Source organism: Lytechinus pictus, chromosome 13 (assembly GCF_037042905.1).
Source record: "Lytechinus pictus isolate F3 Inbred chromosome 13, Lp3.0, whole genome shotgun sequence".
NCBI lineage: Eukaryota > Metazoa > Echinodermata > Echinoidea > Temnopleuroida > Toxopneustidae > Lytechinus > Lytechinus pictus.
Window position 1 is genome coordinate 12633117 of NC_087257.1, and position 22967 is coordinate 12656083.

At 37.4% G+C, this 22967-nt stretch overlaps 1 protein-coding gene across 2 annotated transcripts; it reads left to right on the forward strand.

Moving 5' to 3' along the window:
• The first annotated feature begins 1413 nt into the window (after nucleotides 1-1413).
• LOC129274012 (3-oxoacyl-[acyl-carrier-protein] reductase FabG-like) lies at nucleotides 1414-19743 on the forward strand. 2 transcript variants are annotated; one of them, XM_064108131.1, is made up of 11 exons: nucleotides 1414-1608; nucleotides 3542-3681; nucleotides 4346-4438; nucleotides 4911-5052; nucleotides 5500-5540; nucleotides 6364-6433; nucleotides 7532-7568; nucleotides 8224-8287; nucleotides 10035-10179; nucleotides 15877-15982; nucleotides 16401-19743. In XM_064108131.1, exons 1-10 carry the CDS (start codon nucleotides 1572-1574, stop codon nucleotides 15948-15950), a joined length of 843 nt encoding a protein of 280 aa, XP_063964201.1. In that variant the 5' UTR covers nucleotides 1414-1571; the 3' UTR covers nucleotides 15951-15982; nucleotides 16401-19743. The 2 variants fall into 2 exon arrangements, with proteins under 2 accessions (XP_063964201.1, XP_063964202.1); XM_064108132.1 differs by lacking the exons at nucleotides 15877-15982; nucleotides 16401-19743 and adding an exon at nucleotides 10799-13261 and having other exon boundaries at nucleotides 1481-1608; nucleotides 10035-10209.
• The last annotated feature ends 3224 nt before the right edge of the window (nucleotides 19744-22967 follow it).

A 22967-nucleotide genomic window follows, 5' to 3' on the forward strand; every position in this document is an offset into this window, starting at 1 on the left:
GGCAATACAAGTTAATGTGAATCTTTTCAAACCTGCTGTACTGCCTAATAATTAACATTCGGTCAATATCTACCACATTTTGGATGTATTATATTGGGCCCAAATTGGCTGCAGTACATATACCTACTCGCCGCTGCCTACTCCTTTATTTGTTTATTCATTTATTTACTTATTTATTCATTTATTTATTCATTCATTCATTCATTTATTTATTCATTTATTTATTTATTTTACAAGGGGGCCGAATCGGGGTCAAATATAAACAAAAAATGACAAATGAACAAAGATATTAAGGACTTTCACATATCTTGATCATGACCTGTATTTCTGAATAGTGGCGGCGGCCCAAGGGGGGGGGGGGTGGGGTGACGATCTCTGACTTTTCAAGTAATAGGATATTCATATAATAGAAAGGGGAAAATTAAGAACAAGGGCCTTAAAGGGGTGGCAGTTCACTCCAACCCTTCATTTCATTAAAAAAAAGACGTCACGAATATTGAGCTTTAGGCCTACAAGTTTGCCCCTATATAGTTACTACATTTTTCACAACAATCATTATTTGCCCCCCCCCCCCTCTTCCCGGACGCGTCCCCATGGTTTTAGACTCATCTAGCTTGAATATATAGCCTTGCATGTGAAAAACTAATATCTTTCAGACTGGAGTACCATTTGAACAGTTTAACAAAACACACAATACTGACAAGATTCATTTACACCAGCCCAGTATCTATATCGGAAAACACCAGGAATTAAGTGTTGAAATATTACCAGTTATAAATCAAACCAATATTGGTTTAACACTGATTAGTGTTGGTTAAATGCCTATCTGGTGATGACCTAAGCCGAACTGGTGTTGTTTCAACACCTCTCTGGTGTTTTCCGATAGGCCTATGGCTCGTGTTAAATGAACACCGGTGTCTTTGCAGTGTGGCAACAAAAAAGTATTTAGTCAAGTCATAAAATATTTCAGGGTTTGTTTATTATTTTTTATCGGTTGTAAAACCCCTTACCTCATAGTCTGTGGGGAGAGTGGGTCGGGGTTGGCGGTACTGCCCCCAAAGCTCTACGACCAATTAAAAAAAAAAGAAAATTAATGAAAGAAAATGAAAAGAAATAAAAATTGAAATATAATACTTTTTTTTTTCAATATGCCTAAATATATTTCAATCACAATTTAGATTTTAGACTTTTTAAATACCCCCACGCCCACTCAAACTTCTGGCGAATCCGAAGAGGTGGATCCACCTCTATGAGCGAATCTCAGCCAATCAAACAAAGGAAAGTTAACAGAGTCGGACGACAACGTTTTTAATTATTGTGTATCAGACGACAAATTCAACGAATCGCATCAAATGCATCTGCCCCATGTTGCATCTTGCCTTCAACCAAGGTCAAGGATATCTATTTGGTTTCACTCGGGCCGGGGAGCTGGTCGTATCCAGGGGCGCGATCCGCTGGCAGCTCTGCGGTTTGAATTTAGGAGGAAAACGCAGCTCAGTTGGCCTACATTGCACAAGTGAAAGATTTTTCTTTGGGACAAGATTCTGAAATCGGAAAGCTATATTCTCGCAATGGAGGAATTCGGCGGTAAAGTGGTCTTAATCACAGGTAAGTTTTTGTTTTACTCTTCTTGTAACATGAATGAGACATGAGGCGAGTTTTGGTAGATTTGGTGAACAACTGAACATATATGTAAATCTACTACACATGATAAAAACAAGTCGAACTAACAGATTCCGTGCACAACAGCTCCGGGCAACAGCTGCATACTTTGGTGTAGTATATATGGTTTGTAATGTATGTCGCCGGTCCACTCGCCCTCCATGTTATAGTCAGTGTTGGTGATAGCATTCAACTCCCATTCTTTCAATTCACTTAGATCGACACAGAAAGGTCAGTTATTTTATGATTTGGCTGCTGCATTAGGGCTTTTTTTTCCGTTAAACTGTGGGGTGCAACATGCTCATAGACATAGTACTTCTGAGTATAATCATAGTCAGTCTTTATAGATGTTCGAAATGGACCATAATGAATATTCTTTGATCTCAGAATATCCTACATGTAATAATTCATGTAAAGTATTTTGTCATGCTTTTCCCTATATAGACAGCTGAAATCTGTTAATTAGAGGAGTGTTTAGACATTTTCCAACTTAAAAAAAAACTTTATCTCAATTGAAACAAGTCATAGTCCCAAAGAAATACCAATGAAACTAGTAGGTCTACTAGGTCGAACGGAGATTGAATCGGCTATTTGTCTGCCCTGAATAGTGCCTCAAATGTTGTAAAAATTTATTTTTGGAATTTTGAATACCCTTTTGATACCCCTTTTATACAGTGTATATCACTCTTCAGTGAAAAACATCAACCCTTTCTGTGTTTTGTGCAGTAGCAGTCCTTACAATACCTAGGCCTGGGGGTATACTTTGGCAGTGAGACCTAATTATTAGCATACAAGAAAGACTGTTCATCTATGCACTGAATGAGATCAGGCCAAGTTGCAATTTCATATTTCAATCATTATGGCAGCGGAGGGATTAGCTCCATGTTCAAACCAAGTCGACACATATTAAGCATGTTAAGCCCTAGAAAAAAAAAAAAGTCTATTTCGGTCAGGGACATACATGCTCCGCTGAGACTTCATCTGGCTCCGCAGCATCCCCTTCATCGATACTTATAGCAGGACGACTAAAAAGACCCCAGAAAGTGTTTAAGAACGTCTGGGAAACGGCAGGTTTTTCACTGTAGCCCTATGCCTGCTCGGCCTAGGGTCTATTGATCATGTTCAACAGGTTAAAAAAGCTTTACTGCCTTATATCCACCATGTCTAAAACTTTAATTTAAATCCTACTGTATATGTAGAAGAACTAGTATGCAGGCGTGGATCAAAGCTGTAGGCCTACACAAACACGAGTAGTTGCCACCTCTTTTGCTCCCTTTTGGAAGTGAGGTTGAAACTTTGTCACTTTTGAAGTGAATAAATATTCTTTTTTTAGACAATTTGCTTGTAGAGTGATTGTCACAAATCTTGTAGTGATAGCTTTTTTTACTCTCCCTTTTTTTTTGCTAATGAATATTATTCAGTAAAAGAGTCTGGCCCCTGCTCAATTATGAAAGACATACATTTAATAATAATAAAAATGATGATAATAATTATAGTGGTATCTTATTGAGCGCACACACCGTCCAGAGACGCTCATGGCGCTAGTGCAGCAACAGTTCCTTTGGATACAAATATTTTATATATGTATATTATATAGTAGATGCACTTTGAGCAGGCTTGTCAGGATAATGTTAAAAAAATAGGGCAGGATAAGTGGTCTTGCACGATTTTCTGGTCATTTCTGATTATTTTATTGTACATTGTCTGCTGATTTTCCTGTACTTGTAATGTGTTTATATTTGTTATGCTAACTTCATCATATATGAGAAATTGAAACAGGAAAATAAATGAAATGAAACGAATAGAATTGAATGGATAGCTCATCTGTTTAAACAGTGATCCTAACAAATATCTTATTTGATCATTCTTTTCTTTACAGGGGCTAGCTCAGGAATTGGAGCTGAGACTGCCCTTGAATTTGCTTCGTCTGGGGCCAGTCTGGCTTTAGTGGGTCGAGATGAAGAAAGGCTAGAGAAGTCTGCCCAGGACTGTTTGGCAAAAGGCCTTTCAAAGGAAAAGGTTTGTGCTAGCATTAGCCATTGTTCATTTTTATACACAAAATTGTGATATCTCTTTTGGAATATAGGTTTTAGAATATGAAAATGAACTGAATATTGTGTAACTTTCTTTTGTAAGTTGCTTATGAATATTTAGGCTGTAATTGAAATTATTGAAAATGAGCGTGAAACAATTTGTAAATAAATAAAAATTATCTACCTTTTAATAAAACATTATTTAAAAACTTGTTTGTATTGCTCATGTGAAAATGATAATATCAAATCTCTAGGCACCAGAGATAGTTGAAAGAAGACACTATGATGATGTAATGACCTGTCTGCATGAAGAAAAAAATAGGTTGATCAAAATAATCTTCATTGTCAACTTGTTAGAAATAAGAATAATTCAGAATTCAGCTGTGCTTGTATTATGAGGATTTAGCAATAATTTTTGTACAGTACACAATTTTCTTTGATTAATTGGACACACAAAGTAATGTTGAACATTATATTCAAAATGATAATAATAATGCAATTTTAAAGCGCTTGTATCTACACTACAGAGTAGCAAGGCACTAATTGTCATTATAACCCTGGCTGCAGCCTGGCCAGTACATCAGCACTAGGTAATGACAGCTTTGAGAAAGAAATATATTACTAGTGGTTTTTATTTTGCATATGAACAGGTTCTTACTATCAAGGCTGATATGTGCATAGAAGATGATGTGAAGAGGATCATGGACTCAACCATCACACACTTTGGGAAATTAGATGTCTTGGTGAGTTTTCACTACCAATGCACTGTCTCTTTGTCCTTCTTTAGGCCTACCTGGGAAATGTTTCATGAAACAAATTGTCAGTGAATTTCACAGACACATCTGCTCAGAGCCAATCATATGCAGCGATTTAGTGGCTTATCACAGTATTCATTCAAACTCACTATTTCTGACATGAAATGCTCCCCTATTAAAAAACAGAAGAGGCTTTTCTTAATCATGAATTTTCATTTTGGTTAAAAAGTGAAATAAGAAAATAAGAAAACATCAATGATTTCTGATCATTTCTAGTTGTTGCATAGCTATGTACACTAAAGAAGTTTAGATTTTATTGAATACTTTATTTATTATTATTTAATTCTGTTGTATCCACATTTAAGTCCCCCAGTTCCGATCAGGCCATCACTGTCCGGTTTTCTTTTTCTCTCTTGATCTTATTTCTTTTTCTTTTGCCCTTCTTTCTGCCATTGTGTAGGTGAATAATGCAGGTCTAGCCAAGCTTGATTTTCTCAAGAGCGATGAGATAATGCAGAATTTTGATGAGCTTCTGAAGATCAACGTAAGGTCTGCTGTTCAGCTCACCAACCTAGCAGTTCCTCATCTCATTGCTTCGAAAGGTAAGGAATTACAATTATGTGCAGAACTCATACTCCTAGGATATTTTCCTTATCAAGTTGAGTAATGCAGAATTTTGATGATCTGCTTAAGATCAACTGTCGTTCAGTTCACCAACCTAGCAGTTCATCATCTTGTTGCTTCCAAAGGTAATTAGTTTGGTTCAGAATTCATAACCCTAACTATTTTGTATCAAGTTGAGTGATAACAAAAGGTTGTCCCGATTGTATTGAGTGTCCATGATAATACTGTATAACATAGCACAGTGGGAGGGGGGGGGGGGGGGTAACATAAGAGATACGATTTATATTTATAATTGATTCTGTCTTGTGTACATGGTTTGTAATAGACATAAACTACAACTGATTGATAGTTGTCAACCATTTTCCAAAATGAAAGATTATTACATTGGTTTTTCTAACACACTTACATTACCCATTATTATTCAGGTTGTGTGGTGAACATGTCAAGTTTTGCTGGAAAAAGAGTGGTAGGTATTAAACCAAAAATGAACTTTATTTTTTTCACAGTATCATATCCAGAATTGACTTTTATGAAAGTGATTACTCACACATAAGTGTGCTTTATAGCCAACCGCCTCTGTCTCCTGGAGACAATTATTTTTAGACAAGGAAATGAAAACATGACTTTGCTTAATATATTTTTCCTATGATTCAATGTAGGCTTATTTGATCGGTTTGCATTTGAATTTTAATAGGATTGCAAGAAAGCTAAAATAAATAGATGGAAAGAAAGATGTACTCTCAATTAATTAACTTGTTGTGCTCTTGTCATTTGTTTCATCTGGATGTATGTTTCTGGACCCTGATAGCACAGATCTGGGCCCCGCCTTACAAAGAGTTACGATTGATCCAATCAATCGTCAATCTATGGAAATCCATCAGTGTCATAATTTTTTTCTACAGGATATTTGCACAATATCCTTTGTAAACAAAGAGAAGCACAGTGAATTTTCAAGAAAACAATGAATGCATGATTATATATCATAGTTGTAAAATACTTTGAACATGAATAATAAATGTTGACATTGCTGGCGGTCCATAGTTGTGATTGATCGGATCAATCGCCACTCTTTGAAAGACGGGGCCCAGATCCCACCTTGCATTTCCCATTGTTTATATAATTACTCTTTACACTTGCAGTGTTCTTGCCTGAAGATGTTGCTTTGAACCTTTGGCTTTTGGTCAAATTGATTGATGAATGTCTCAACTATAATACCGTTGCATGCACCGGTTATTGTCCCACGTATAATTTTTTTCTGATTCTTAATTTCTGTTAATTTTAAATTGCAGTCCTCAATGTCGCTTTCATACAATATCACAAGGGCTGCCAATGATCAGTTCACACGTTGCTGTGCTCTGGGTAAGTGTTCCCTTTAATTGTAGAATAACTATTGCACTACTTTTTTTTCTGTGGATCGAGCCCATTTGCTTTCAAGGCCTCCATCAATTTCAAGGTGTTGGTGTTCTGTATTTTTATTGTACATTGCAATTTCTTATTGTCAATAAACAAAGAAAAATAAGTTTTTAAATGAGAATAGTTGTAATTTGTTTATGATTTTTTTATGGTGCTTTTCAATATATCAATTATGTATTGATAATGAATGTTCATGTAAATTATGTTGCAAAAAATTCATAAGTGAAATTAATCAAAATGAAATGAGCTATGCTTTATGCAGTGGTGATTCAAGCCAGATTTGACACAAGGCTTGGACTGGATGATCATTGTGCACAAATAATATGGCTGGTGAAATAATATTGTGCCAAACCCTGCTGGGTTTGCAAATGCCTATATGCATGACAATAGGTTTCTAAAACCACCCTAAATTTTGTTGGTCATTGAGATGTACACCATATTCACCTAATAATAATAATAATATAGGGTATTTATATTGCGCACATATCCACCTTGTTAGGTGCTCAAGGCGCTCCTATATTACCCAGCTAAGCTAGGCGTTCATAGCGCACACAGCTTTTTAAGGAATTACTTCCTACCGGGACCCATTTACCTCACCTGGGTTGAGTGCAGCACATTGTGGATCAGTTTCTTGCCGAAGGAAATTACGCCATGGCTGGGATTCGAACCCATGACCCTCTGTTTCAAAGTCCGAAGACTAATCCACTGGGCCACAACGCTCCACATGTTCACATGCTCTTTTAAATTTACCACCTTGAAGTATTGTACTCACAAGCAAGGAATTGCTATTTACATGTACATGAAAATCCAAACAATTATATGGGGAAAAGGTGACTTTAGTAAACTGATGCTTGTTTTCTCGAGACATACTCAGTATCAATTGTTCTGATTTTATGTCTCAACTCAACTCAAGCTCTCTTCTTTATTCAAAACGGGGGGGGGGGGGGGGGGAGTTATACAATGAGGGTTTTACATTTTGAGTGTGTGAATGACACACATCAGTAAAGTCCTTATTTTGTTTTTATTCCTTATTTTCCTTCTCAGATTTGGCGTCCAAAGGCGTCCGAGTAAATGCTGTCAAGTAAGTATCAAGGGTGATACCAATGTTCAATTCAATACTTTGAATATATTTTGTTAAAACCTGAAATTAATTTTAAAGAGACTCGTCATTTCGTCTCTTTAAGGTGTTTCCAAGGGTCCGAACTATCGTTTTTCCTCATGTAACTTGTGATCAGGATGAATCATGCATCATTTATTCTTTGAGGTGTAGTCGCTCAGTGCGATGTGTGTCCAGACATTGAACCACAAGATCCAGGGTTCAAATCTCACTGCAGTACTTGTGTCTTTTGGAAGAATGTTTATTTACATTTGCCACTCTCCACCCAGGCGTAGAAAATGGGTACTCGGCAGGGTTGGGCTCAATTACTTTCTTCAATTACAATTACATAATTGAAGAAATGTTCAATTACAATTACTTTTCAATTAAATTACATTTTTTCAATTACAATTACCAATTACTTTTGTCCATTACAATTTCAATTTCTTTCTATAAAAGTAATAAATGAAATCACTTTGTATTCTGTATGTACTAGCACTACCTATTTCAACATAATTTTAAGTTACAGAGAAACTGACAAGATGAAGGTTTACGTTAAAAGAGCATAGATTTTGCCTATTACACTATCATTATTTTACTTATTATTATTATTACTCTTATTTCTCTATGTAATGTACAGCCCAGGAGCAATCGAGACACCCCTTTTAACTGGATTTGGAGTACCAGTAGATCAAATTGAAGAGGTGAGATATAGAAGGGACATTTCACGAAGCATTGAATTTCATTGACTAGTTTGTTCTGAGCCAGAACAAGGATTCAAGGATTTCAGTAGCTTATACAAACTTTTCAGTGTGAAATCATCGACCAGTTGTTTTGTGAAATGTACCCCTTTTTAAAGGTCAATGAACAGAGAAAGCAAGTAAATTTTAAGGGTTGGAATTATATTTCTAGCATATGAAATATCCTTTGAAACCTCGTATTCTGCATTCTTTTGGCAAAATAGTGGATGATACAGTATGTGACTCAGAGCCCCAGATTCATAAATATTGATCTGCAAATCTGCTCTCCAATGAAGTAGCTTATGACAGTAGCTTGTAACATACTAGTCCATGTCCTGGACGATTTTTATTGATTGGACAAACCCTATCGAGACCGTACCCCCACACGCACACATAACCAACACACACGCCCTCTACTGATTCACTTACCCCCAGTGATTCACCTAACCCACTGATTCACTTTTTGTTTCATGTGACTATTCAGGAGGTGTGTGTATGTGTGTTATGGGGATAGAGTGTGTTATGTGTTTGGTAGTCATATCGTACAAAATAACAACAGTCCAGGAGGGGATGTGTGTATGTGTGTTAAGGGGATATAGTGTGTTATGTGTTTGGTAGTCGTATCGTACAAAAGAACAGTCCAGGAGGTGGAGCTAGTAATATACCAAAGATAAGTTGTATGTATTAGGCCCGGGGGGCCACTTACATTGATGAGTGGATACCATGCGCAACCAAAAAAACACGTAAAAAGGATGTCTTTTTCAAGATAGGGCACGTTACGTACGTAACGTGGTAAGGGTGTCAAAAACACAAAAATAATGAAAAAAGGGCATCTATTTCGCTAGGAAAGCTACGTGTTTAGGGTCAAATTTGCAGGGATGATGAAACAAAATTAAAATGTTGTATAAAGGATGTCCTTTTTGCCCCAACACTACGTGTTTAGAGTCCCGATTTGCGCGAGGTGAGGAAAGTGGGGCCGTATAAACCAAATGGTGTGTAAATTAGGTAAAACCGACGACCGACGGACACGTGACAATAAAATATCACTGTATACTTGTTTAGGGGTTCATTTCAGGGAATACTTGCCAAGTGTATAATTTTGTTTCCAATATTTGTTAAGGGTAGGGTTTCAGACACCAATACTTGTTAAGGGGTGCATTTTCAGAACATGGAAAATACGTGTTTAGGGTGCTTTTCGAGACCCCGTGGTCGCGCATGGTATCCACTCGTCAATGGAAGTGGCCCCCCCGGGGTATTAGGGTTAAGATTCAGGTAGAGATCGTGAGACTCCCCTTGTCAACAACATGTTACAGAGTTAAACACCGTCCATTTGTAGTAACGATTTCAAAATGAGTGGAAGTTGGACAATTGTTTTACCTGTTTGCAGTATCATGTTTACTCCATATACTGTATCTTCATTTTAATTTTCTAATTCTGACCTGGATGGAATTAGGGAGGTTTGGGGAGGAAGACATGCGGGTTGTGGTTTGTGAGTTAGGCTTTTCTATACCAAGGAAGTCTCTCTCATACAGGTCGTTTTTTCTTTATCATGCAACACGACACTAATTGTTCTTCTCATTTAATTGTTCATATGTGTACTATGTAACTCTTTATTCTCCATGTAATAATATATAATATTTTAACAATAATAATAATAATTATAATAATAAGAGTAATAAATTAATAGAATTTAATATTGTTCCTTATACAGGTTATGGGCAAGCTACACCCCATGGGAAGGGTAGGACAATCATCGGAGGTCGCCAAGGCCATCAAGTTTCTTGCTTCTGACGCTGCCTCCTTCATCACTGGAGAAACCCTGTCAATAGATGGCGGCAGACATGTTGCCTGTGCACGTTAGAATCCTGTGGTCTTGTACCAAACCAGTTTATTTTTATTAAAGGAGAATGAAACTCTTGGAGCAAGTTAGCCTTTGTGAAAGCAGAAAGATCAAAGAATAAGAACAAAAAAAGTTTGAGTAAAATAGGACTAACAATAGAAGAGTTATGAGCATTTGAATGTTGAGATCACTAATGCTATGGAGATCCTCCTATTGGCAATGCGACCAAGATCTATGATGTCACAGATGAACAACTCTCCCCTTTTGGACACTGAAAATATACCCCAAAACATCTCTTTTTGCTCATTCTAATCATATGACAAACGATTCATCAATGATATAATGTTGTGAAACCTCTGTACTTGTCCTCTTATAAAGAGAACACCTCACCTTGTGATAGACTCTATAAAAGTGAGAATATAAGTGAAATAAGTACTAAAGTAATGAGGGAGTTGTACGTGTGTGACATCACAGATCTTGGTCGCATTGCCAATGGGAGGATCTATATGGCATTAGTGATCTCGACTTTCAAATGCTCATAACTTTCTTGTTATTCATTCAATCTTCCTCAAACTTTCAACAATATGTTTCTTTGATTTTTCTCTTTGATATATATGGATTCAGCTGGTTTCAAGGGTTTCATTCTCCTTTAAGACAGTTCTGATATGCACCATTTTGTATTGACGCAGCTTTGGATGAAGAAAACTCATTCAGATAATGTACTTGTACATTTAGGTGTTTAAACGCTTCAATGGCCTTACAGGGCCCTCATACAGCACCGTGATCCTGTTCCATAGACCCTCACTGATTTTCTTACTGCTTGGTATATATTCAGTTCCCAAGACCCCATATTTTACCCTTGTAGTCAGTTTCTTAGACCCCCATTTCAGGATTTCGTGAGGCATATCCTCATCAGAATTAGTTTGAGTACCCCCCCCCCCCCGATTGCCATCTATTTAATTCTTTTCAATAGAAAACTTGCACTTATATTTTTGTTAAATCTATGATATTTTTTAACACCAAGTTGACACTGCATTTGGCGCACATGTTTCATTATGATTATAAGATTTGTACAGGCCAGTGTATTGTTTAACAAGTGGAACGCCTCTAGCAGTCTCGCCTGCATTACGCTATTCGATATAGCAGCAGGACTGCCTTTGAAAACTGCTAATGAATAATTATTCACAGAAGAAAACACTAATATGATAATAAAATATTATGTACATTGACTCAAAATGACCTTTGACCATGTGACCTAAGACATGCGCAAAACAATTATTCATACTTGATTACCCTTGTGTCGATGTGTCATGAGCAAGATCCATAAACTTTTTGAGTGATGATGCTAATTCAATACATACTCCCAACACAGCCAGAGTTCATTGACCTTTAAATGACCTTTGATCTTGGCCATGTTCCTGAAACACGCAATCAGGGATACATTGCTGCTCTTATGTCCAAGTTTCATGAACTAGATCCATGGCCAAAGTTCGTTGAACCTGAGTAACCTTTGACCTTGGTCATGTGACCTGAAACTCGCACATGATATTCAGGGATACATGGTTGCTCTTATGTCCAAGTTTCATGAACTAGATCCATAAACTTTTAAAGTTATGACAATTCCTCAAATAACCCCAACATGGCCAAAGTTCGTTGACCATATGTGACCTTTGACCTTGGTCATGTGACCTAAAACACTCAGGCAGGATGTTCAGTAATACTCGATTACCCTTATGTCCAAGTTTCATGAACTGGGTCCATATACTTTCAATTCAATTCAGTATTTATTTCCAAATTCATTAAAAATTTATTTGGAAATAAATACTGAATTGAATTGAATATACTCTCTATTATGATGAAATTTCAAAAACTTAACCTTGGTTAAGATTTCAATGTTGCCGTCGCCGTTGGAAAAGTCTCACTCTGCTATTCAGTCGAGACAAAAATCGGGATTATTTTAAAATCAGAGCATCAGAAAATACTTCTCTCAGGGAATGGTCAATAATGATGATAGTTTTAATATCTTAATTATCTTAATTCACTTGATTGGTTGGTACAGCTTAGGTAAAGTATGTATTATCAAGGAGTCTTAAGTTACTTAAACTTAATATTTTAATTGTGGAATTTCAAAAAAAATTGTTGATTCAAGGCATTTCTGAAATAATTTTTGACATTTATTTTCAATTAACCACCCACTGGTTTACTGCAATTTCTTGTTCAGGACAAGCCAACATAACACCAAGATATATGAACATTAGATTGATGTTATTCTATATGGGCAATTTATTTCTGGTGAAATAACAATTTTGAGCTTATATTACCATGCATTAATTCTTAAAACTTTCATGTGTATAGCAGGGATGTAGTCAAGGCTGGCCTTGACTTCGGCCCGAGGTTTTCTCTAGCGGCCTCATGACTCGTGAACTACTGGCCTCAACTACATCCAAGGGGGGCATTTCATGACAGTTATCCGCACTGACTAAATCACAGTGCTGAAAATTTCGGTAAAATCCTTTGTTTTGATTGGCTGAGGGGCACCGACCTCTGACTGTTTCTATGGTAACTGTTGGAGAAAGAAAACTTGTCAGTGATGACAATTTTCATGAAATGGTCCCCAGGGCCCCGTTGAATAAAAGTTCTTTTTATAGTAACTCTGCCATCCATTGGCAACTTTCATGGAATTCTTGATTTTGATAGGCAATTGAGCATTGTTGCCATGCTGTTGGAGCGCGAAGTTACCATAACAGTACCATTTAAGCAACGGGCCACCAGTATTTAGTCAAGCACCTTAGATCATTAGGTCACCATACTGCTCAGTCACCTCCCTGCCTCTTGATGTAGATGTATGCAATGCCAATTGAATTTTTGTAATTGCTGGTTATCTTTGTATTTCATGTTTTGTTAATGTCATTACTGAAATAATTTTTTTGGTTGTACACCTTTACTGCACCTACATGTAGTACCATGTGTTTAAATGAGTCCTAGACTGGTGTAGAATCGTTTGCATTAAAACCTTCATGCACCAGCCTATCTTGCAAACAAATTCTCGGGAAGTGTCTATCAAAGAATAAAATTCTTTCCTGAATGTTTGTATTGAATACCAGTATGCTGAACATTTTGTATTTTTTTTAATCTTTGGTATTGTGTTTTCATTTGAAATAGAAAATTTAAGCAGATATCACATCCCCCAGTCAATATTTGCAAAACATTGGACATGAAATATGATTATTAGGCAAAGCACCAAACCCTTCCTCTCACACACAGAATAAATCAACTAGTTAATGCAAATAATATAATATAAATTAACTTTAATGTACAATATTACAAGCAAATATATTTTTTATACTTTTTTTTAAATAAAATGTATATCATGGTGAATACTGAAGTCAATAAAATTGAACAGTACTTTCAATTTGAAATTTGTTTTTCAGATTATTTTGCATACAGTTTTATGAGGAGTGTGTTAAAATAAGTAAATTACAAACATCATAAACCGTCATTAAAATTTACGTTTAACAATTTGGTTACAGCTAGAGAAGGATTCTGTGTTGTATATTGGAAGATGAATTAGGAAAGCGAGCAAAAAAAAAATCCCGTTTGAAATTGGGTATTTAAGTCCACGAAGATTGGAAACTGGGGGCAGTTGCAGACAGATTTGAAATCAAACGAAACTCTAAAAATCAAACGCAGCTTGATTTCCAACCAATCGAAAGCACGTATTTCAGACTAGCGTTTAAACGCTTCTCTTTCTGGGGGGGCGCACGTCCCCCGACGAAATTTCAGGTGGGGGACATAATATCAAGTGTCCCCCCCCCCCACGATTTGGCATTTTGCATCATATTCTCTGTGCAGTCTGTGTTGACCTTTTTTTTTTTGCTTGTCAAATTTTTTTGACGTATACTAAAGAACGTTAAAATTCTATGTTAGACAGTGTGGCGAAGACTTTTTTTTTGGGGGGGGGGCTTGTCATTTTTTGGGGACATACGAAACAACCAATGTAAAATTTGTGGTGAAGACTTTTTTCTTTTTCGATTGTCAATCTTTTTGACAGACGAAACAACGTGTTTGAGGTGAAGCCTTTTTTTTTCTTTTTTTTTGCTTGTCAATTTTTTTGGACGTGCGAATTAACAAAGAAAAATTTGTGGTGAAGACCTTTTTTTCTTTGCTTGTCAATCTTTTTAGACGTACGAAACGGCGTATTTGTGGTGAAGACCTATTTCGTTTTTCTTGCTTGTCAACATTTCTTCATTCAGCCACCCCCCTTGTCCCCCCAACGGTCTCGTTTAGATTGACGCCCATGCGCGTTTGCATTACCAGTACTCAGTAGTCGGTACACTGGTGTAACAATACACTGTACGTCACTCCAAATCTAATGTCTTTCACCAAGAAGGGGAGGGGGGGCAACTTTTACACAATGTTTTAATTGTTTGTCTCTAAAGTCAAACTTTCAAATTTATATGGTTCTATTAAAGTAAGTTTAACATTTTGTTTGTACATTGTTACTCAGAAGTTTATACATAGACCCTATGTAATTTTGTTAAAAGGATGTTTACAGTTAAGCCTTGAGGCAAAATTAGTTTGTGAAAATCATGATAAATAGATCGTTTTTGAAGCCACCAGTTATTAGGCCAATTGATCAAACTAATTGTTTATTCATATTGTCATTGAAATAACGTAACAATTCGCTTGTAGGAAAAATCTGGGCCCCCAAATGGCATAGGTCTACATGTGCTTTCGTACATCCTAAGGACCTAACCCTAAAGGCCACCGCACACCTTACGACCCGACCAGTCGCCGACTGGCTTGCGACTGGGTGAGGGGAGATGTGACGTCACAGCGCATGTCAGCTTCAGAGTCGCAGACCGGTCAGAGACAAGTCGCAAGGAAAATCGGAAGGATTTGACATGTCGAATCCTTATGACTGGATCGCAAGCTCAATCCAAATTCCAGCCAATCAGACAGCAGAGTTGCACGACGCGTATATGATAAACAGCGCGCATACGCAGTAGTAAACGCATTCTCTTTGTTGTTATGCCAAAAAGCAAAAAGCGCATGCGTGAGTCGCAAATCGGATCGCAAGGTGTGCGGTGTCGTGGCTTATGACTACCTTGCGATTCACCTCCCCTCTCTCAGTCGCAAGCCAGTCGCCGACCAGTCGGGTCGTAAGGTGTGCGGTGGCCTTAATACCTCACCCACTGATGCAATCGTGCATAGTTAGACTTAGAGCCACAATCTGAACCGTGCAATTGTTAAATGAAGAAAAATCAGTAAAAACTTGTATGAAATCCGCTGAACTGCGGACATTGAACCTATAGAATTGATGATTGAACGTCAGCTTGGCGTTCTGTCCTGATGTCATTCTGTCCGTTCGTTCGGGCGCTTTGCCTGGGCACATTATACATATCCATTAAATCTGACCTTTACTGTAGGGTATAACAATTTTAAGGGGGATAGTTGTGGAGAATCAGGTGTCTATTTTAGGGTTATTCACTATTTCATCTCTTTTTTTCAGTACAGTAGCATCAGGAGTAACAATTTGTTAATCTTGTACTTTGGATTAATCACCATCAGTCATATCAATTTTCTTGATAGCTAGGTCTCCTTGTTTGATAATTTTATGGAAATCATGTGATTCTATTCATTGCCATGCACATGTTGGATATTAAAGCACTGTCTACTACATCCTTGACATTCTGGTATTTCATCTTCACAGGAAAACAATGTCCACACTCTTCAGCTTCGGCTTTTCGAAAAGGGGAGGAAGAGAACAGGAGAATCAGGAGATAATGAGTTAGCCAAGAAACAAAAAAATCCACAAGGTGTGAACTATGATAAGCTGTATTGTACATTCTTTGCCTGAACTCAATCATTTATGATATAATTTTCCTTAACAATTATATGATGATGTTGTGGGTACCATCACTAAATCTTGAATTTGCATGACAATCTAGAAAGAGCACTGAAAGGAGCACATTAGATGTACTGAAAATATTGCAAATCTATTTAAAAAAAAATCATAATGAGCATTTAAGTATAATAGACATCTCCAAAAAATTAAGCAGAATGAAAATCAAATGATCTCCAAAGTACTTTTTGTTCTATGAGACACTGAGGCTATGATAAGTTAATTTAAGTCAATTCCAAATGTCCTATTATTTCATATCTTGTTACTATCTCCTTTCTTGGAAGAATTAAAGGTTCCTGACTCTAAATCACTTTTTAAATCATCATTTTCAGATTCATTGGAAGGTGGTTTGACGTGCCTTCAGAAATTTGCACATCAAAATCACCTCAAGCTGGTGGATGTCCCACGAGATGGAAATTGTTTTTTCCATGCAGTACTAGCCACCAGCTGGCATTGCATGGAGTGTTCACAAGTAACGAAGGGTTTGCCACTCTGATGAATAACAACAACATTTGCCATATCCAGACAGCACCCAAGCACCCAGCCAGCAAAGTTTTGCAGAGAGGGGTGTACAAACTGTCAAAGCAGCAATAAAAGGGGACAAGGAAGTGACTTTGAAAAGAAACTTCAAAGGTTCTTGTTGACCTACAGAGTCACACCACAGAAAACAACAGGAAAGACACCAAGTGAACTGATGTTAAAGAGGAAAGTCGGCACAAGATCGTCCAGATCTGAGCAAACCGGTTAGACAAAAACAGGTGATCGAGGAAGCAAAAAAAGGGTCTTTGCTGTGAATGATCATGTGATGGTCATGTGTTGCATCGTGTACCATGGAGTAGTACTATTGGTGGAGGAGTTTGCATTCTTGTACATAGGGGCCTTAATATGAAGCTGAATCATCTTATTGATGTGCAGTCTTCTGAGTATATGTTGTAGCGACAGGTTCCATGAAGTTATTGAATTTAAGATAAAATGTAGATTGTTGATTAATAATTCATGTAAGAAGTCACATTTTATATGTATAATGGAATATGTTTCGGTATATATCTTGCTTTAGTAATGCACCCCTTGCCCTATCGCTCTCTCTCTGTACTTCCTGTGCACTTATACCTTACTGTAATGTAATACAATGTTTATGGTTAGTACATGAATTGGTATACCTGCTTGACGAACCCAAGCGCACAAAGCCCATGAAAATCACCTTGGTCAATAAGAGTCCTTTGTTTCTTGTTTTTTAACCATCCACCTTGGGGGATAAGCTTGGGCGTGGAGTGGGGTAAATTAAAGTAAGCCTCAATAAAATAGAAGTCAAGATCATATACATACATGCTATACTGTTGTGCCTGCTTTTAAGATCTCAACATTTAAAAAGTATTTTCAAGTCTACGTCCTGAGGAAAGTTGTCAAATCTCAGATAGCCAAAAGTTGGCTTGGTTCAACTTGTAATCACATAGCTGCATCGTTGTAAAGCTTGATTACGCATAACAAAGAGGATGGACATCAAAAGCTTGTACCTCATGACCATGTACGTGGAATCAGTATCGTGGAGCAATTATGAATGATTAGTTGGAGGGAAAGCGCATCTGTGAAATGGACTGGCGGAAACCCGGCTACAAAAAAGGAGATTCTCGGGCATAACAAACGCACTGTTTACAACTGTTTCAAGGTCCAGCGTGGTGCAGTACTTAACAGTTGAACCCCAATCAAGTATGCTGTTGAAGAAAACTTCAATGTTGTGGAAACTATTGGAAGTGGAGACTTGCACATACGCAAGTACCATCGTCACTCTCGGGAATGCCTGAGCCTGACATTACTGACATAGATCACATAACGCAAGCATATAGAGACAGCCAAGACTTGTGGGACCTTGCAAGGGACATGAGAAGGTGCCAGATCACAACATCTCAGTTAGGGTACACTGCTGACATGAGTACAACAGAAACCTTACTCAAGATACAGGAGCTCTTACCTGTACACTCACAAGGACAGTGGGCATCAAAGGCTCACTCACTCATGGAAGAGGCTGTCACCCCAAATTTCAGTCACATGACTGATTTTGTGGAACAGGCTACAAAGGTGGCCAGCTCTGTCTTTGGTAAGCACATTGGCAGGAATCAGTCTGGTAAACAGCAGCCAGCAAAATCCTAAACCCAACCAAAAAAGGGTGTAGTTTTAGCACTGCAAAGGAAGCCCAAACTACTAAGTGCCCTTGCTGCAGTATGAATGGGCATGGTCTAGGGAACTGCGATGACTTCAAAAGGAATCAATCATCAAAGGAGAGGCATGCTCTTGTGAAACAAAAGAAGCTGTGCTTCAATTGCTTGAAACCGTCCCATGCAGCAAAGGAGTGTAAAAACAAGGGCGTTTGCAGAAAAGATGGATGCGGCATGAAGCATCACGCCCTAATCCTTCTTGACTTCCAGCCAAAGGAGGAAAAGAATCCTGAACAAGGAGAGCTGCCTCTTGGGGCCGGGAAGTCGAATGAACGTAGCTTACATGCGTTGGTGGCAAGAGGAGTCTCCTTAATTTCCTGTCAGAGTTGTTGATTGAGATAAAGATGTTACGTCATGGGCACTCCTTGACGATGAGAGTGACGTGTCAATCTGTGAGCATGGTCTCATACATGAGCTTGGGGTGGTGAGCAGGAACACCTCCTTCAAGCTGACAACCGTAAAAACTGCTTCATCTCAGAAGGGGGTGGAGGTGTCTTTATCCATCCAGAGCCTCAATGGTGATGTAGAATTGGAAATACATGTACCTTATCTATGGACCATTGATAGGTTATCAACTATGCGTCAGAGCATCCCGGCTCAAGAAGACGTGGACAATTGGCCACATCTTCAGGGAATAAAACTCCCAAATCTTGCTGAGAGTGACAAAAGGTTACTCATTGGCTCTGATGTCCTTGTAGCATTCTGGGTAGTGGAAGAGCAAAGAGGGAGGAGGAAGGAGCTCTATGCAATCCAGTCACCACTTGAATGGACTGTTATGGGACCAACAGGTTCTTGGTCCAGACCGAGAAATGGCTCAATCAATAATGTGATCGTTGACAGTCAGCTACAGGTTCAATTTGAAAGGTTCTGGCAAAGGTGAAGGTGAAGGAATCTCCCCCATCTATTGCTGCTGTGACCAAAAGCCTTAAAGAGGCAGTAGCAAATTTGAATGATGCCGTGAAATCAGTAGTGGAAAGTGTGCAAAAAGTTGAGAAAGCTTTAGAATATGAAGGCCAGCGAATTGATGTCCTTCAAAAGAAAAACAAGAATCTGGAAGGGAGAATGGAGAAAATGGAAAAACTTTATACTAAATTGCAGAAAAAGGTTGATCATTAAGAGGCGGAGAGTAATAAAGCCGAGAGGTTCTCCAGGCGCAATAACTGCCGTCTGGTAGGCTTACCAGAACCAGCCGAAGACCAGAAGGAGTGCAACAAGCTGGTTCAGGACATCTTAAAAGACAAGTTTAAAAGCAATGTGAGTGTTGAGAATGCTCACCGAAATGGCAAGAAAGGCACTCGCCCTTGTCACATAATTATCAAGCTAAAAACATTCGGTGGCAAGATCGACATCATGAAAGGTGCACGGAAGGCTCGTCATGGTAAATGCTACTATCTAACAGATGATTTGACAACTTGTGACCTCGAGCAAAAAAAAAAGAATCATTCAAGTACAAGACTTATTCAAAAAAGGAACCAAGCTTAGATTTATGCACTAATGAATTCTCTCTCCGTATTCTCCTCATTCATCTTCCCTCTTACCATGATTGGATGCAGATAGTAAAGAATTTGATATGGGGTGGTTACTATCAAGCTATGTTTCATCATAATCTAGTTATAGTACATGTATATACTGTATATAGTAGTTTTATTTTATTCTCTTGTATCTCTTTCTTCATCTTTCTACTGCCCTAAATCTGTTAACACATATTTGTCTGTTATGATTATATTTGGTCTGTAATTGTCTGCTAAAGCTTCATATGGATGAAGAAGAATATGATTTGTCAGAAAACAACAACTGTCATTATTATGTACTTAGTGAATTTCATCCTAAGATAACCCAATCAAATCAAACCCAATATCTAAGCTTTTTGCATTGCAACGCTCGCATTATTTTAAAGAATCATTAAAATTTTGATATACTTTTATCCTCACTGAATTTTAAATGCTCAATAATTGGCATATCGGAAACCTAGTTAAATGCTAAATCACCTCCACTTTTTGCATTGGATGGTTACAATCAAGTTTGTAAAGACCGCTTAAATGGTAGGGGTGGTGGAGTAATGTTTTACGTTCAGGACTAACTATCCTTCAAAACTAGGAACGACCTCTCATTAACGAGAGGGGCTGATGAAAGTTTATGCATTGAGGTTGATCTTCCTGATGGAAAGAAATGTGCAGTTTGTCTAATACAAAGACCACCAACCACAGATTTGACTAAATTTCTTGCTGATCTTGAATGCCTCATGTCAACTGTTAACTCATCTGGTAAATCTGTCTGTGTAATGGGTGATTTCAATATTGATCTATTATCCAAATCCAATCACTCCCTTCACTTCCAAAGTATCGTCAATCTTCATTAATAGATAATATTCTTGTAAATTCGTCTCAATGTCATTTTGAGTCTAGACTGTTTTATTCTGAAATATCTGATCATCTTCCTGTGTTCTGTATAATGTATGGTGTTAAAATTGGCAATTTACCGAAAATAAGAGATGTACATACATGTAAAGGGAGGAGAAGGATCACTAATGAAGGGATCAATGATCTTAACACAGATTTACTTTCAATAGATTGGGAGGACGTTCTCACCACTAGTGATGTTAATAGAGCTTTTAACAATTTCTGGACCAGATTCCACCTCTTTTTCAAGAAACACCTTCCATATAAAAAATCAATCAATAAGAAAAGAGGATATCACCCAAGGGGCATTATGCAGTCAATAAAGAGGAGAAATGTTCTTTATAAGCGTAGTATTAAGGTTAAAACGGATGAAAATATGAATAAATACAAGAAATACTGTATAGGAACAAATTGACAACAATCATACGTTGCTCTCGTAAGTCACATTATTCCTCAGTTTGAACGAGCAAGGGGAAATATTTCCTCTACTTGGAAAACTGACAGATATATTAGCTATAAAGCGAAATAATCCAAATACCCCAAACAAGTTTATTCATGATGGAAAGGAATTTACCTCAGCAGATGCAATTGCAAATACATTTAACAACTATTTTGCAAATGTTGGTCCAAATCAAGCTAAGACAATTGATACACATGGTACCAATTTTAGTAAAATACCTGCATAACTCTTAACAATCTTCCATCTTCTTTAAGCCAACTGATTATCTTGAAATTCTGAATATAGTGCATACTCTTAAGAATAGTTACTCTTGTGGTCATGATGTATTAAGCACGTCCTTGTCAAAGCAGATTATCGGTTCAATTATAACCCCGGTGGTACACATCTGTAATCTATCTTTGTCAACAGGAGTATTTCCCTCTAGTTTCAAACTTGCCAAAGTGGTTCCAATTCACAAAAAGACAATACAGCAACCGTATCTAATTATACACCAATCTCAATACTACCCAGTTTTTATTCAAAGTTTTAGAGAGAATTGTCTATAACAGGCTTTACAAATTTCTGGATGATCATAAGAATTTGAATTCTGAACAATATGGATTTGAACGATCCAATTCCACTGACCTTGCACTATTGAAGTTTTATGATCGTGTTTCAACTGCCCTAGCAGCTCGCGAGCATGTTGTTGGTGTATTTATGGATCTCAGTAAAGCTTTTGATACACTTGATCACTCGATTCTACTTTGTAAATTGGACCACTATGGAATACGAGGTGTCGCACAACAATGGTTTTCAAGTTATTTATCTCTTAGAAGACAATATACTCATTACAAGGGTACAAACTCAGATGTTTCTTTTTTAACATGTGGTGTCCCACAGGGGTCTAATCTAGGCCCACTATTATTTCTCATTTACATTAATGATATTTGTGATGTCTCAGCTGCTTTGCATTACACTTTATTTGCAGATGATATTAATGTTTTCATTTCACATCGTGATGTAAATGATCTAGAGCACAAACTGAATTCAGAACTTCCGAAGCTGACATGGTTTAGGAGTAACCTATTATCCCTGAATTTAGGAAAAACAAATTTTGTTCATTTTCAGGGGAGGAAATCTACTGGTAACAAACAAATAAGCATTAAAGTAGATGAAGTTGAAATAGAACAAAGGCAGTGTACACAGTTTCTAGGTGTGTATGTTAATCAGAATCTAGACTGGAGTAATCATGTCACTCACATTGTTACCAAAATTTCTAGAAATATTGTTGTATTATATAGGGTAAAAACATTTGTTAATGAAAGGATATTATTGATGATATACAATACTCTTAATACTGCCACACATTTCATATTGCAATCTTCTTTGGGTTACATCTAAAGTGTCAACTACCAATATATTTCTCCTGCAAAAGAAAGCAGTTCGCATATGTACTGGGTCTGGTTACCGAGACCATACAAATCCCTTATTTGTAAAGCTGAAGTGCTTGAAGGTAGAAGATATAAATTTTTTGCAAACCGATTAATTTATGTTTCGTTTAATGCCAATATGCTGCCTGACTCATTTTCTACAATGTTTCAGCCTAACAGCACTGTCCATTCATATAGCACAAGACAGTCATCGAACATACATTTGGTTAATCCCCGCACCGCATTAGCTCATAAATCAATCAGACACCATGGTTCAGTTGTTTGGAATTCTCTTCCACATAATATTTGAAATTTGAAAACCTCACATTCTTTTAAATTGGCTGTAAAGCACAATCTCCTTTCAAAATTACAGAATCTGTAAAGTGCTAGTAACATATACATGTAAGTAATTTTGTTT

Coding starts and splice junctions, on each gene's coding strand:
- LOC129274012 (XM_064108131.1), top strand. CDS start 1,572: ATGGAGGAATTCGGCGGTAAAGTGGTCTTAATCACAG. Junction 5,541..6,363: donor GTTTTGCTGGAAAAAGAGTG/GTAGGTATTAAA, acceptor TTTAAATTGCAG/TCCTCAATGTCGCTTTCATA. Junction 8,288..10,034: donor CAGTAGATCAAATTGAAGAG/GTGAGATATAGA, acceptor TTCCTTATACAG/GTTATGGGCAAGCTACACCC.